At 38.3% G+C, this 16,852-nt stretch overlaps 1 protein-coding gene across 4 annotated transcripts in view; it reads left to right on the top strand.

The window, feature by feature from the left end:
* Positions 1-16,852, top strand: part of cnot6l (CCR4-NOT transcription complex, subunit 6-like) — an 89,283-nt gene that overhangs the window by 36,796 nt on the left and 35,635 nt on the right. For 3 of the 4 annotated variants that reach the window (XM_006626753.3, XM_015364700.2, XM_015364684.2), the window contains exons 4-6: positions 3,691-3,776; positions 7,298-7,387; positions 7,994-8,062. In XM_006626753.3, coding sequence (XP_006626816.2) covers positions 3,691-3,776; positions 7,298-7,387; positions 7,994-8,062 — 245 coding nt within the window. The remainder of the gene's footprint in view (positions 1-3,690; positions 3,777-7,297; positions 7,388-7,993; positions 8,063-16,852) is intronic. The other variant, XM_015364692.2, reaches the window with a different exon arrangement.

The following is a 16,852-nucleotide window of genomic DNA, read 5'->3' as shown; positions in this document are numbered from 1 at the left end:
TGTTATCATTACGTTTGGTTCCTTGAAAAGGAATAGTCATCTTCAATAGGAAATGCTATGTCACTGCTTTATCGCTGAGACGGTATACAAAACTTTTGCTGGACTCTGCCACAGCACCTAGTTCTGCTCTTCTTCCCCTCAAAAGACTTAAGATTGGCTGTCAGAGATAACTTTTTGCCAATGTTGTGAATCTGGAGATCACCTTAAAATGACCTGAATGATAGCGATCCAAAACTCATGATATGACTAATGGTAGTAGCAGCAGCATGACCTCTGAAGTTTCCAGACATATTTTGTAAACCAAAATGCTTCCATGCTTACTTGTACTTCACTATGAATCACAATGACCAAAACCATATGGGCAGTGTAACCGTGGAGTTTAGAATTGGGAAATTTTACACTGGATAATTCAGTCTTCAGATTTAAATGCAATTGAACATACATTTTAAATGCTGAAGAAATAATTTAAATCATAACACCTCACGAGTAGACAAGAAATTAAAAGTACCTGCTAAACAGCATCTCAAATTGTTTGGTAAGCTCAATGGGTCACAAACTTCGTGCAGTTATTTTCTTAAATGGATATGCAAACAAGACTTTTTATACTCTGAACTTCAAATGAAGGTATTCTGATGTTTATAGTATCTTAAAAACACTGGTGTATTTTTTATCTAATAGGATTAAACTTATATTGTGTTTATTTACATTATGACCATAAATGCAAATTGCTTGACTAAAAAGCAAAAATAAGATTTTACTTTGCTGTATTTGTGGATTTGTGGCATTGTACTTCTTGGAAGAGCTCAAAAAGAGCTAAAGAACTGTATTCCAAAGGGCCTCTGGATTCCAAAGGCTACTCTCACAGGGACTGAAAAACTAGGCATCAAGATAATGAGCAAGCAGGCTCCCTTTACCCTTTGTTGTAACATGCAGAGGTAATCATTAGGAATACACACCAATAGATATTGATAGTGCAGCAGGAGACAAATATTCCCTATTCATGCAAATACTGGAGGATGGAGAGCCCTCAGTACTGATCTTTAGAGGTCTTGAGCTTGAAAATCTTGGGTCACAGGTGCCAGAGTACCTTCTGCCTCGCTCAAGTTGGCACACAAGCTACTGGAATGACAGGAGCTGCAAGGTCCAGAAGGAGCACCAGAACAATTGTTCCCAACTGCAGCACATTAATTTGTGTGCACCACTCCAAGAAGCCTTCTACAAGTTTTGTGCAAAACGTCCCCAGGTTGTGGAGCAGGTGATAATTACCCAGTGGTGTAGTGTTGTAATTTTGGTTGAGCCACAATGTGTGAGCTCACATGTAAGATAGGGGGATCTGGCAGTTTGCCATTATCAAGCCAAGCAACTGTTAAAAATGGAAGGTTCATAGAAATGGGCTGATTTTGAAGCACGAGGATAGCGGGGAGCACCTAGCGTTTGAGCTGCAATCAACTTTACATCATTGATGTGGAAAATAGGGATGTACCTAAGGTGCTTTGTGAGGGTGTTGTAGCTGTTCCTCCAGTTCACTGCTAGCTCATGATCCATCAGGTGCAAGAGCATATGAAACACCTGTGTGTAGAGTGCCTGATGTATTATGGGAGGTGTCAGTTATCTGAATTATTAAGTATGCAAACCCATTGGAGAGAAACAGGTAAAGGTTTATTCCATGCTGAAAGGAAAAGAAAAAATGCAATGTGTCAGCTATGGAACCTTTTTTCAGGTGTGAGGGAGAGAAGTAAACTATCAGATAAGTAAAGCATCAAGGAACAAAAGACAGACTAGTGAGGGTGTGGTGTGGTGCAGGGAGTAAATGGGCAGTTGAAAATGAGTGTCCAAACTCAGGGAGAATGGGAGGAGAGGAGTGGAAAGCCAAAATCTGCACATGAATTAAGAAGATTTAGGAGGAGATGAGTCCATCATTGATGGAACGGGGAAGGGGGAAGCCTGCTGGAGGTGGAGTGGAGCTAGGACTGTTTCTGTGCAAATAGGGAAAGTTGTTTGTGTCTTGGAACACCTTGTATGTTTGTTGAATCCCTCCAAACTTGGAGTGACATTTCTGCAAGATGCCTGGGATACATCCATCTGTGACATCTGGGGATCTGTGAGGTTCTGTGAGTCTAGAACCACCCAGGATTGAATACTAGAGTCCTAGAGGCTTGGAATGCTAGTCTTAGGCTCTTAGATTTCAAGGTATTCAGTCTGGTTTTAATTTGTTAGGTGTGTCAGTCTCAGGATCCTTGTTTACTCACTAGTTTCAGGACTTTGAGTTTGATGAGGTGCAAAATGTTCCCCAAAGCCTTAAGGATTGAAGGTTATTAAAGCTTGAGGCTTTTGGTACTCAAACGCCCCTTTGCAGTCTCCAGAGCAATAGGTTTTTGGGTTCTTGTGGTTTGAGAAATTCCTCAAGGAATTGAATCATTTGAGCCCTTTTGAGCTCTGAGGGTTAGAGGTGTACAGTGACCATTGGGGCCTTAGTGTCTTCTAAGTTTGTTAAATTCCTAGTGGCTGGACCAATGGGGAGACCTGAGATCTCTGAATATTTAGAAAAACCTCAGAGCCATTCACTTTGCAGCACCCTTCCTTGCATCGTAACATTTTTTTTTATCGTCTCGCCTCATCTCATAAAGGTCTACACATCAGCCAAACAACTAAATTGCGTTTCCTTTTATTATATTTTGTATAATTTGAAGTTATAAATCTTATTAAAATTTGTGAAATCTGAAATAATTGTCTAGATTCTTTCCTAATTGTATGGCTTAATAAACTGGTTTACTGAATTTGCCATGTTACATTAATAGCTTTTTTCAAATAGAGGAACTAGCAAGAACGTCTGGATCTCAACCCATTCTTTATGTCCAGTAGTTCAGCATTTTAAGAATCTTCCAGTTGTATTGAAACATTTTATTGTGCCCTTTATAGTTTTACTTTTTTATGTACTTTTACTTATTTTAGGTACACACAGAAGAATCAGAAATAGTAGGGGATTCAATTACTAGAAGCATAGATAGTTATATGTACTAGTGACAGGGAGTCCCATGTGGTTACAACTGATACAAGGTCTTTATTGGATCCAGCATAGTTAAAGTATCTGCACAATAAATTTAAAGAGTAAGGTAATAAGCAAAACAGAAAATCTGTGGTTGTTTTTGTTGAAATACTACCACATCCTATTTCTGTGCATCCAGCTGAAGCAAAAATATTAAAAATGGCTTAAAAACTGTTAACCTTCCTGCCTATAGCTAAAACATCCTGCAAACTACTCTTAATGTAGAAAAAGTAGCTAATATCTTTGTATTCAATTCTATCTCCTTCCAAGATTGCACGTGAAAAGTCAAGCCAGAAAGAGATTCGTTCTCAAGTTCTGGAAATAAACCTGACTATGGAATTCTTAATTCCATAGTAAGTTCTTAAAGCTGAAGTTCTGAAAACATTACACTAATAGTAACTAAAAAAGCAAGGTAACCCGACTGCCTTCCTCCCATTCGTAACTTTTCTTGTGTTCTAAAACTCTGCAAACTTTCTTACTTGGTAGCCTAAATTATATATAAATTATATAATTACATAGAGGTAGGGAAATTGTATAAAACATAGCTGTTATGGTTTTAAAAGTGTAACACCCATGTGTGGTTCTGTTGCTATTTGTTCTAAAGAAAAACACAAATGTCACGCATAAGTTTTATTTTCTTTCAGGGAATTGCTTTTAAATAACAATCTGTTACGTTTTTTGCCTTATGAACTTGGACGGCTGTTCCAGTTGCAAACTTTGGGTTTGAAAGGTATTTATCTTTTATATTTTTTTAATTTAGTGCACCTTTTAAACTATGTTCAGTACAATTCAAAATTTCAGGATTCTTGTGGTGGGGGGGGCATCTGTGAACAGAACAATTCTGATGATTTATCTACACTAGGGGTTTCCAATCTTGGACTTGGAGGCCCATAAACCTGCTGGACTTTGCCCCAGGAAAAATGTGTTTCACAATCTGAAATCTTAATTGCCCTAATAAATTTGATTCATTTTCAGCTTTTAAACATGTTGGAGGTTGCCTTCTAGCTATTTTTAAAAAGTCCAAACTTTTTGAGTAGAAAAATATTTCAAATATTCCAATCAAGCAATTTGTGTTTAATTAAGGCTTCAATAAGATATTTAAGATCAAATAGAATGAAAAACATTGGTAATTTCTGTTCAACACAACGATCTCTGGACCTGAGGTACTAAATATTGACAGCTGGATTCTATGCAGTTGCAAGTCTTCATCGAATCCTTAATTATTTACATTTTTTTCTGCAGCACATACAGATGCAGCCATTCAAAACAAGCGGGGTACACTGTGGTATAACGTGGTATAACACGTCATTCCGGAAATTACCATATGTAAATTAGATGATGATAAAAGTATTCGGAATGACCTTGTAAAACCACCAGGAGGAGCTAATAAAGCTTAACCTCACATGTACAGCATTGGAGCTTTTAAATTTAAACTGTGTATTACAGCATGTTAATCATCATTCATTAAAAAGTTTATATATTTTCTGAAAGCAAGATTGCTCAGTTGGGCAAAAGTACACAACCTACCTTTATCATAAATATTTTAATTATGCAGAAATATTTTATGCATCAGTCTTTACTGAACATATTACTAATAGTATTAATAATGAATGACCTTGGACAAGCTGTAAAATAAAAGTATTACCCTGGTCCACATTCTTTGTAATCGTCTTTGTAAACGAAAAGACTAAATTTTTTCATTGACAAAAAGTAACACCACCGCGTTTAGTTGATCCAATCACATATTCGTTTCCAATCATACAAAGTAAGTCTTGAGAATCTCTGATTCACCATGCCTTTCACATGCTCATAAACTTTAGGAACATAAACATATTATGTAAACTGAACTGTATATTGCTGGTCTTGGTAGTTTCAAGAAAAAATACACACCAGTATTCCGTTTCTCCCTAAACATTTTAAGCATCAAAGTCTTACATGTGGTTATTTCGGAAACATTTTTACGTGCTCCTTCTGACCATATTAAGATTATATACTTTGTGAAAAGTGATAGTCTTTTACCTTTTCTGTGAATTTGCTCGTTATCAGCTTAAATGCATACTTTTAGAATTAGATTAACAAGGAATATAATATAGAATCGCGTATCTAAGCAAATTAATAACGATATAATTATATTCATGTACTGTCTGGCGGAATAAACTGAAGAGTTAATGCGACACAGAATTATTAAGAGTTATCACTCTTTTTACACTTGAGAACATTCCACTCAGTGGGCAATGCATTATCTCAATAACCTGCTAATTCGTTTACACCATGGGAAGACAGGAGAATGTGATTTTACTGTATCTGTACGGAATGTGTTTCCATTAATACAGTAATTGATTAAAATCGCAAACGCGTGTTTAATTAAATGCCTTTTTTGAGTCACAATCTGACAATGAAAACCGGGTTAAAGTAAGCTTGAAGTTCAAAAACAATTTTGGCAGGCCTATAGCATTTTCATGAAACCTCCTCGAGTTGTGAGAACACTTGCTTTGTGTATAAAGTACATTCACTTTGTTGTTTTTTTGCCATTTTTTGACCACGCACGGATATTCTTAGGTCCATATCTTCACAAGGGAATCAGTGTGAATTTTAATACTAATTAAATGACCGCGGGCACTTTCCACCCCCTCTACATTAGTAGAGTACAATAGGCTAGCCTTCTAATGAAAGACAGTCCACCCTTCCCCCCCCACAGACAGGAAAAGTGCAGGCAGTAACAGTAAACCGTAACATGGTCAGAAGGAGCACGTAAAAACGTTTCCAAAATAACCACATGTAAGACTTTGATGCTTAAAATGTTTAGGGAGAAAGTGGAATACTGGTGTGTATTTTTTATTTAAACTACCAAGACCAGCAATATGCAGTCTACATAATGTGTTTATGTTCCTAAATTAATATCGTTTATGACCTTCAGATGCGTTTTGCTCCTCTTTTTTTCTGCTCAGCTACTAAAATTTCCCTTTAGTTGTAAAATTCCATATAAATATTCAATACTAACCAGATTAAAACGTGCACATTAAAATGATTAAATGATTAAATCTTTCCACTACCGACCAAAGCACCACGAGTGCCCCTGTCAGTCATTTTGGCCAGCTGATCACGTACTGTGGTACGGCCCGGATGCGCACGCGTAGTTGCCACAGTACGGGGTTGTACCGCGAACTTTAAATGGCTGCATCTGTAGGTTAAGACATCATTTCAGAAGTGCTGAACTCCGTAATAGAAGATGAATGCCGTAATTATTTGCTGGTATGTAATCCAGGTAACAAATTTGACTGCCCCTCCCATAGAATCACTTATCAGGAAGGCAATATATTACTATTCTTTCCTGCACTAAAGCTGGATTAGGTAGTTCTTGCGCTCTGTTGCTGTATTTAGTTCTGCTTTTCATTCCATCTTGGTTGGATCTTATTGCCCCCATTAAGATATTTGTGTCTTCAGTGGACTGGCAACACTAAGTTATACTTTTACTACAAAAGTTTTAAAACTGGGCTGAATGAGTATCCTACATTGTAATGTAAAAAGTAATTTATATAAAGTAATAAGTAATTTAAATGTGAAAAAGTAATTTATCACGTAAAACTTTAACAAGTTTCCTAGCAAAAACAGGATAAATTTGGCTAGTGACACACTTGAGACAGCTTCATTAATGCCTAGAAGACGGAAGAGACTGATATTCAGTGCTACACAATATAACTTTAATGAAGTGGGCACGTTTCATTTGATTTATCATGATGTTGTTTTCAGTGATGCCAGTATGGTTGTAGAATATTGGAGAGCTTCATATTAACTGCTTGAGCTGTGTTAATAAGAAGGTAATGGGTGCTTATTAAACAAATTCAACCTGTATGTTAAAAGTTTATTAATGTATTATTAGTGATCACTGGAACAATGGTAAAATTCAGCATGTATATTAAAAATATACTATTGTATTATTAATCACTGGAGCTATGGTAGATTTTAATTCACAATTGTATCATTTTATTCACATCTTTGCTACTCTTTTATTTCACCAAAACAGGAAAACAAAACTTAAAACCAATAAATATTTTAAGTTTGTTTTTATTTTTCAAATACTGATTGAGATCATAGACCATGACCTTATCCAGTATTTAAACTACAAAAATAATACAAACAGCAATATAATATTGTATTTGATATTTGTAAGTATAAAACAATTACTAAAAAAAAGCAAACATTCTTAAGAATTATTTGAAAACTTAAGTGTTTTTTTCTAATCTGCTCCAGGTAATCCTTTGTCACAGGATATTCTTAACCTATACCAAGAACCCAATGGAACAAGAAAGCTACTGAATTATATGCTTGATAATCTAGCAGGTATGTATTCATTTCATGTTTAGAATCAAGAGCTGATTTTTTGCATCCTTCATTAAATTATAAATATCTGAATTGAGAAATACCCTACAGTGTTTTTCTTGCTAATTTTTAATATAAAGAAAACTGATTGATTTACTTCGCATGTTGTGAGGTGAATGAGTTTGCTTAACATCTCAATTAAAAAATCAGTACTACAGGAGTGTACATCACTAAACATTGTAAACCGCACAACTAACAAAAATATAATAATTACATTTCTAGTTTCAAGGGGTAATCTTTAAATTATATTTATATGCTTCAGAACTTGAATTTTTTGTGTTGAATCTGTCCCTATGTTTGCTGTGAGTTAACATCTTTTTAAAGCCGTGCTATTATTGCTGTGATTGCTGTTATATACTGTTGATGAGGAAAAGGGCCAGACTATGGACAAACCTAACAGTACATCTGAAAATTGTTTAAAATCATTACTCAAAAATTAAAATTGTTAAAAATGTAATGTTAAAAATCTGGTCCATATTTGAAGTAAGAGAAATGCCAGCAATTTGTGAACAGTCAGAAATGTTCCTGAGTTGTCCGAGGTATCCGTGTATCCTATTTTTTCATTAGTTTACCCAGAACAACTTCCTCAAAGGCCGTGGATCACAGTGAAAGAACGAGACCAAATGATCCCAACAGGTAAACAAGTTTTGTTATTTTATTACAAAACAAATGCACAGTGCAGTATACCTCGCCTGGCCAAGGATTATCAATAGGTAGCACTTGTAGTACATTAGATGTTAGTGAAACGATTGCTTCATTTAATCCGTTTTCTTACAGTACTTCTTTAAATCCACTTAATATGACATATTAATTAGGAATTATGTAACTAAAGGGAAGTCTTGGTAGCTAAGAATAAAAATAATTTCTGAACGTCATAAACAATATTAATTGAGGAATATAAATATAGTATACATACTGTATATGGCTGGTAGTGGTAGCTCAAAATTAAAAAAATACACAAGAATATTCCTTCAGTATTACTTCCTTCATACATCAAGGTCTCTGTCACTTACTGTGGTTATTTTAGATTTTTTTTTATGTGCATGTTCCGACTGTAAATTTGCTATACTTTAATAAAACACTATAAAGCTTTAACCTTTTCTGTGAATACTCACTGTCGTCATTGTTGTAAAAAAAGTTTTTTTTAAGTCCACTTAATGTGGAATTATGTAACCAAAGAAATTTGGGTAGCTGAAAATAAAGTGTCTGAATGTCATTGACAATATTTTGGCTGTCGTGATTGTTGCAATGGAAAATGAAAAGCTTGTCCAAACAAACTGAGTGATGATTTGGTTCTGTGGTAGCATTGTTGTCTGAGAGCCAGAAGGTCCTGTGTTTGTTGAAGAACATTACCTGTACATTTAAGAAATAAAAACTCTTCATGTAATATTTAAATAAATGTATATAATATTTTTAAAATCTTTATTAATTATATATCACTATGTATTTGGAGATATGAAAATAATATTAATAGCCTCCCCCCTGCTCCCGCCCCCTCTCCACTCCTGGCTTTTGTTCTTTCATGCTATATCAACTGCTGACTTCCCTTTCTTTCTCACACCCAAAGAAGGCTCCTCAGCCAGAACATTGTGTCTCTTTTCTTCTTTTTACATGGAATAAACCTTTACTTATTCCTTTGCAGCCTACGCATGCTGACGCAGCTACCTACCTGAACTAATATTAAAAACTTCATGAACGTGAATGAACAAAAGTGAATACAGACAATGGCAAGAGTAAAACCCAATTCTACCAGCCGGATCAGACCAACAATCTCCAGTTCTTTAATGCCACCAATTGACAATATTTTCCAAAATATATGTTTTTTTACTTTCTAGAACTGAAGAAGTAATCCTTTTCTCACTATATCCTTTTTAAATAGGCAATTCAAAGAACCTGATGATTTGGTGGGAAAAGTGCTGAAGGTGTGTGCTTATTAACTTGGGAATTTCTAATTCAGTTAAATCTGGCACTATTTGATTGTTGTATTGTACCAAATATGTGGAAAGTTTCTACTACGTCTGTATCTGAAAAAACTTAACGCAAAAGCATTGGGTGACTTTTCAACTGATGGCAGTCACCCCCTTAAGTGCATGAAGAGGGTTATTTTTGAACAATGAAAAACACCGCTAGGATTTGGTGATCAAATTAACTCAATGGTCAAAGGGTGATATCACAGCCTGAAATAGAAGATGGGGGTGGTGGGGCAAGTTCACGGAGCTGTGTGATAGACAAAAATGAAAAAAGAGAGACAGATCATGCTTTAGTATGTTAAATATTAAAATACTAGGGGTTGGGGTGGATGTTTTGCATTGGCATTCAAGCATTTTCTGGATTGGATTGTAGGAGAAAATCCACACGAACACAGGGAGAACATACAAACTCTACACAGAGAGTACCCCTGGAAATGAACCATTTCCACTGAACTACTTTCAATGGGACAAATGCAACACTGACAAATGAGAATTATTTGGTTCTCCTGCGCCTTTATAGCATGGCTAAGTGACATCTCCCTCTCCCCCAGCCCCCCCCCAAAATCGGAAATGGAAACGGCACAAATCAGCACAAAAAGAGCACTAATAATTGTTAGTTTAGAAACTAAACTTAATGACAACAATGTATACCGTAATTTCATGTATTATTTTGGCACTGTATTAAGCAGTACAACATTGGTTATAACAGTTATATATTGAGATGAAAGCAGCACAAACACTGTAAGATTGTATAGTTAAAGGTACAGTCAGATACAGTCAATTTCCTTCACAGCGTGTATTGTAGAATGTAAAATGTCGGCAATGTGAATCGAATACTTGAACAAAGACTACAGTTTCCTACCTGCCACGCACACAAATCACATGAAGTTATCCACAAATAACCATTCATTACCAAACACGTAAATAAGCTGCAGTATGATCTAATTGGTATATAAATATACAGTATATGCCATATACATTGCTTTCAGAAAGTATTCAGACCCCTCCACTTTTTCCAAACTTTGTGTTGTGGACTTATTTTAAAATGGATGAATTAATTCTTTTTTGCCATCAATTGACACACAATACCACATAATGACAATGTGAAAACACGTTTTTAGGAATTTTTGCAAATTTATAAAAAATTAAAAACTGAGATCTCCCATTTACATAAGTATTCAGACCCTTTATTCAGTACTTTGTAGGACTACCTTTAGCAGCGATTACAGCTGTGAGCCTTCTTGGGTATGCTTTTACCAGTTTTGCACACCTTGTTTTGGGCAGTTTCTCCCATTCTTTCCTGCAGATTCCCTCAGACTCTGTCAGATTGGATGGAGAGCTTTGGTGAACTGGAATCTTCAGGTTTCTCCACAGATCTTGTGTGGAGTTCAAGTCCGGTCTTTGGCTGGGTCAAGAACATTCAGAGACTTGTTCCGAAGCCACTCCAGCACTGTCTTGGCTGTGTGTTTCAGATTGTTGTCATGCTGAAAGGTGAATCTTCGCCTTAGTCCAAGGTTGTGCGGGCTCTGGAGCAGGTTTTCTTCAAGAACCTCTCTGTATTTGGCTCTGTTCATCTTTCCCTCAATCCTGACCAGTTTTACCAGTCCCTGCCACTGTGAAGTATCCCCACATCATGATGCTGCCACTACCATGCTTTGCCATAGGGATGGTATTAGCCAGATGATGAGCGGTACCTTGTTTTTGCCAGATATGGAGTTCAGTTTTTGTCTCATTAGACCAGAGAATTTTTTTCCTCATGCTCTCATAGTCCTTTAGGTGCCAGTTGGCAAACTCTATGTGTGCTGTCATATGCCTTTTACTCAGGAGTGGCTTTCGTCTAGCCTTTCTACCATAGAGACCTGAGTTATGGAGTGATGCAGAGATGGTTGTCCTTCCGGGAGATTCTTCCATCTTTACACTGGAACTCTGAGGCTCTGTTAGTGTGGCTATTGGGTTCTCGGTCATCTCCCCGAACAATAGCTTTCTTGCCCAAATACCCAATTTGGCTGGACGGCCAGCTCTAGGAAGAGTCTTGGTCATTCCATACTTCTTCCATTTGACAATGATGGATGCCACTGTGCTCCTGGGTACCTTCAATGCTTTGCCAATTTTATTTATACCATTTTCCAGATTGACAGATTGACACAGTCCTATCTCAGAGGTCTGCAGAGAGTTCCTTGGACTTCAGGGCTTGGTTTTTACTCTCCCATGCACTGTGAACTATGAAGCTCAATTTGGAGTGTCACCATAAAGGGTAAAAAAAAGTTCAGGTTTATTGTCGTTATACTCGTATACAGGTATATGGTATAACGAAATGCTATTTAGCTAGCTCTCAGATGATAAGAAGTACAAAAAAACAACAATACAATTGTATAATAAAAGAAAGAGACAAGAGGCAGTGTGCAAAACAACAAAAGGTAACAGGTAATGTGCAAAACAACATCAGATGTGCAAAAACATGCATCAACAGAATGAAATAAAAGGATAGAAATAATGGGGAGTGAGCTTTTTGACATGTAAGGTAGAGGTAGATTTCAATGTGTATTTGAGTTTTTGGTAAGAAAGAAGGCACTATGAGGTTCAGATCATAGGTGAGAGGTGAGGTGAGAGAGGCTGGGAGTTTGCTAGTTTGCTAGTGCGGGGGTAAAAACTGTCTCCGAGTCTGGTAGTCTGGGCCCGAATGCTCCGGTACCGTTTTCCAGATGGTAGAGGGTCATACAGTCTGTAGCTGGGGTGTGTGGGGTCTTTGATGGCGCTTAGAGCTTTCCTCAAGCACCGTCTGTCATAAATGTCCTGTATACAGTGGTGTGAAAAAGTGTTTGCCCCCTTCCTGATTTCTTATTTTTTTGCATGTTTGTCACACTGAAATGTTTCAGATCATCAAACAAATTGAAATATTAGACAAAGATAACACATGTAAACACAAAATGAAGTTTTTAAATGAAGGTTTTTATTATTAAGGGAAAAAAAAATCCAAACCTACATGGCCCTGTGTGAAAAAGTGATTGCCCCCTAAACCTAATAACTGGTTTGGCCACCCTTAGCAGCAACAACTGCAATCAAGCGTTTGCGATAACTGGCAATGAGTCTTTTACAGCGCTGTGGAGGAATTTTGGCCCACTCATCTTTGCAGAATTGTTGTAATTCAGCCACATTGGAGGGTTTTCGAGCCTTAATCGCTTTTTTAAGGTCATGCCACAACATCTCAATCGGATTCAGGTCAGGACTTTGACTAGGCCACTCCAAAGTCTTCATTTTGTTTTTCTTAAGCCATTCAGAGGTGGACTTGCTGGTGTGTTTTGGATCATTGTCCTGCTGCAGAACCCAAGTGCGCTTCAGCTTGAGGTCACGAACAGATGGCCGGACATTCTCCTTCAGGATTTTTTGGTAGACAGCAGAATTCATTGTTTCATTTACCACAGCAAGTCTTCCAGGTCCTGAAGCAGCAAAACAGCCCCAGACCATCACACTACCACCACCATATTTTACTGTTGGTATGATGTTCCTTTTCTGAAATGCTGTGTTACTTTTATGCCAGATGTAATGGGACACACCCCTTCCAAAAAGTTCAACTTTTGTCTCGTCAGTCCACAGAGTATTTTCCCAAAAGTCTTGGGGATCATCAAGATGTTTTCTGGCAAAACTGAGATGAGCCTTTATGTTCTTTTTGCTCAGCAGTGGTTTTTGTCTTGGAACTGTGCGATGCAGGCCATTTTTGCCCAGTCTTTCTTATGGTGGAGTCATGAACACTGACCTTAACTGAGGCAAGTGAAGCCTGCAGTTCTTTGGATGTTGTTGTGGGCTTTTCGTGACCTCTTGGATGAGTCGTGGCTGCGCTCTTGGGGTAATTTTGGTTGGCCGGCCACTCCTGGGAAGGTTCACCACTTCCATATTTTTGCCATTTGTGGATAATGGCTCACTGTGGTTCGCTGGAGTCCCAAAGCTTTAGAAATGGCTTTATAACCTTTTCCAGACTGATCAATCTCAATTACTATGTTTCTCATTTGTTCATGAATTTCTTTGGATTGCAGCATGATGTCTAGCTTTTCAGGATCTTTTGGTTTACTTCACCTTGTCAGGCAGGTCCTATTTAAGTGATTTCTTGATTGAGGACAGGTGTGGCAGTAATCAGGCCTGAGTGTGGCTAGAGAAATTGAACTCAGCTTTCTAAAGATGTGATAAACCACATTTGATTTATGTTTTAACAGGGGGGGCAATCACTTTTTCACACAGGGCCATGTAGGTTTGGATTTTTTTTCCCCTTGATAATAAAAACCTTCATTTAAAAACTGCATTTTGTGTTTACTTGTGTTATCTTTGTCTAATATTTCAATTTGTTTGATGATCTGAAACATTTCAGTGTGACAAACATGCAAAAAAAATAAGAAATCAGGAAGGGGGCAAACACTTTTTCACACCACTGTAGATGGAAGGGCAACCCCAGTGATGGACTGGGCAGTTTTCACAACCCGCTGTAGGGCTTTGCGGTCAGCAATACTGTAATTGCCATACCACACTGTGATGCAACCTGTCAGTGTGCTTTCTGTAGTGCACCTGTAAAAGTTAGTGAGGATCTGGGGACATACCTTGGCCTTCTTCAACCGTCTTAAGAAGTACAGGTGCTGTTGAGCTTTCTTGATCAGACAGGTGGTGTTGAGAGACCATGTGAGGTCCTCGGTGATATGGATGCAAAGGAATTTGAAGTTACTGACCCTTTCTACTTCAGTCCCGTCGATGTGGATAGGGGCATGCCCGTTTTGCATTTTCCTGAAATCAACGATCAGCTTCGTGGTTTTGCTGACGTTGAGGGTGGGGTTGTTGTTTTCACACCACGTTGTAAGGAGATTGACCTCCTCCCTGTAGGCCCTCTCATCATTGTCTGTGATCAGACCTACAACTGTGGTGTCATTGGCAAACTTGATGATGAGGTTGGTATTGTGTTTGGCCTTACAGTCGTGGGTGTGGAGGGAGTAGAGCAATGTACTAAGCACACACCCCTGGGGGACCCCAGTGTTCAGAGTTAGTGTGGTGTGGTTTCCAAGCCTGACAGCCTGGTCTGCCTGTCAGAAACTCTCCAGTTGCAGAGGGTGGTGCTGAGACCCAGTGGACTGAGTTTCTTGACAAGTTTCTCTGGAATGATAGTGTTAAAAGCTGAGCTGAAGTCGATGAATAGTAGTCTTGCGTATATGTTATTTTTATCCAGATGGGATAGGGCAGTGTGTATGGTAATGGAGATTGCGTCATCTGTGGATCTGTTGGGCCGGTAGGCAAATTGGTACGGGTCCAGTGTGTTTGGAATGGTGTCATTAATGTGCTTCATGACCAGCCTCTCGAAGCACTTCATGATGACAGGTGTTAGTGCCACCGGTCGGTAGTCATTAAGACATGTCACTGTGCTTTTCTTCGGTATTGGGATGATGGTGGTTGTCTTGAAGCAAGTGGGGACTAAGGCTTGGGCCAGAGACATGTTGAAAATGTTTGTGATTATACCCTCTGGTTGATTGGCGCAGGCTCTGAGGACGCGACTGGGTATGCCGTCGGGTCCTGCAGCCTTGCGTGTGTTCACTTTTAGCAGAGATCTCCTCACCTCATCTGCAGACAGTGAGAGCAGCTGGTCAGCTGCGGAGGGTGCAGCTCTGTTGACTGGTTGTGTGTTGCTGGCTTCAAACCGAGCATAGAAGGTGTTGAGCTCGTTAGGCAGGGAGGCATCATCGGCAGGTGCACAGATGTTCTTCCTCTTATAGTCTTTGAGGGCCTGTATACCTTGCCACATGCGCCTTGGGTCATTAGTGGTGAAGTGTTCCTCTAGTTCCTGTTTGAGTGTGTTTTTTGCATGTTTAATACCATTGTTTAGATTGATTCTGGCTGACCTTAGTTCTGATTGATTGCCCGATTTGAATGCTGCATCCCTTCATGGCTGCAAACCTCACTTTTCATCCATGGTTTCTGGTTAGGAAAGGTTCTTATTTCTTTTGTGAGTGTAACATCGTCGTAACATTTCCTGATGTAACTAGTGACTGACAGTGCATATTCCTGTACGTCGGTGTATGATCCCTGTGTGGCAGCCTCTTTAAACACACCCCAGTCAGTGCATTTTAAACAGTCCTGCAGGACTGATACAGCTCCTTCAGGCCACAGTTTCATCATTCTGGCCACTGGTTTCACTCGCCTGTGCAGCTGTCTGTATGCCGGGAGGAGAAACAGAGTAATGTAGTGATTCCAGAGCAGGTGAGCAGTGTTTCATGATGGTAGATACATTGTTGCACCACGCGTTGTTAATAGAAATGCACACTCCCCCACCCCTGGTTTTACCGGACTCTGTAGTTCTGTACATGCGGAAGGCAGAAAATCTGTCTAGGTGTATCACCGCGTCCGTAATACTGTCTGTTAGCCATGTTTCAGTAAAAATAAAAGCGCAGCATTCTTTAATTTTTCATTGTGTCATTGTGTGTAGAGTCTGTCTGAGATCATCGAGTTTGTTGTTGAGGGATCGGACATTGGCGAGTAATATGGTTGGTAAAGGATGTTTGTTCTGTTCGGTCTTTAGTCTTGTTTGTAGCCCAGCTTGCTTACCGCGTTTCCGTTTTCGTTAACGTTGTTTGCGACGCTTCCTGGCTTGGTTACCTTGTCCAGGTGATACCGTGGTTTCCAGGCCTTGTCGGAGAAGTCTGTACGAGCTGATGCAATCTAGATCTTCCAGACTAAGTGATAGTCCTGCGGATCTTGTTCTGATGTCTAAAAGTGTTTGTGGATCATAATTTATATACGTGAACATTGTGGAGAGGGAAACTGAGGACTAAGAACAGAAACAAAAGAAAGAATGAAGAAAAAAAAAAGATTTTTATTTATCCAACTGAGAAATCTTGCTAAGTGAAACAGTCCTACCTTTATTTTTAATATTAATTTAATATTTTACACTATGATATATCAAATTCAACGTTTATATGATATGCAAGTTATTTTTTTTAATTATCGGACAAAGGTGGGCAATTGCCAGGATTCAAGCCCATGTGTTTCGTTTGACAGCCCAGAATTCTTCCACATGCAACATTAAGCATTCACTGCACCGCCTGATGGTTTTGGAAAGTAGTACAGTCCTGCATCACATTATTTTAACAAAATAAAATGGTGTTGAGCATTAAAATGCATTGTAATGCAGCATTTATGAAGCAATATGCTTTTCTCATTCCAAATGGCTGGATCTGTACATCTGTAATATTTTTCCCCACTATACATGTTGGATTGCTGCCATATTTTGCCACATAGGTATTCCATACTATTTTTTAAAGAAATCTAGGAGTTTACACAGTTAAGCTGCAGCAGTTGCTGCTTTTCCAACTTCTCATTTTTAAATCCTGCTTTAATCAGGACAAGATTTAGCAAATCATGATAAGCTAATTTTAAATGTTTGGTAGCAATGGGAGCAAAACAAACAGGACCTTTAAACAAAAATTCC

Source organism: Lepisosteus oculatus, chromosome 3 (genome assembly GCF_040954835.1).
Source record: "Lepisosteus oculatus isolate fLepOcu1 chromosome 3, fLepOcu1.hap2, whole genome shotgun sequence".
In the NCBI taxonomy this organism is placed as follows: Eukaryota; Metazoa; Chordata; class Actinopteri; order Semionotiformes; family Lepisosteidae; genus Lepisosteus; species Lepisosteus oculatus.
Note: the sequence above shows the minus strand (reverse complement) of the source record. Positions and strands in the feature narration are given on the sequence as shown.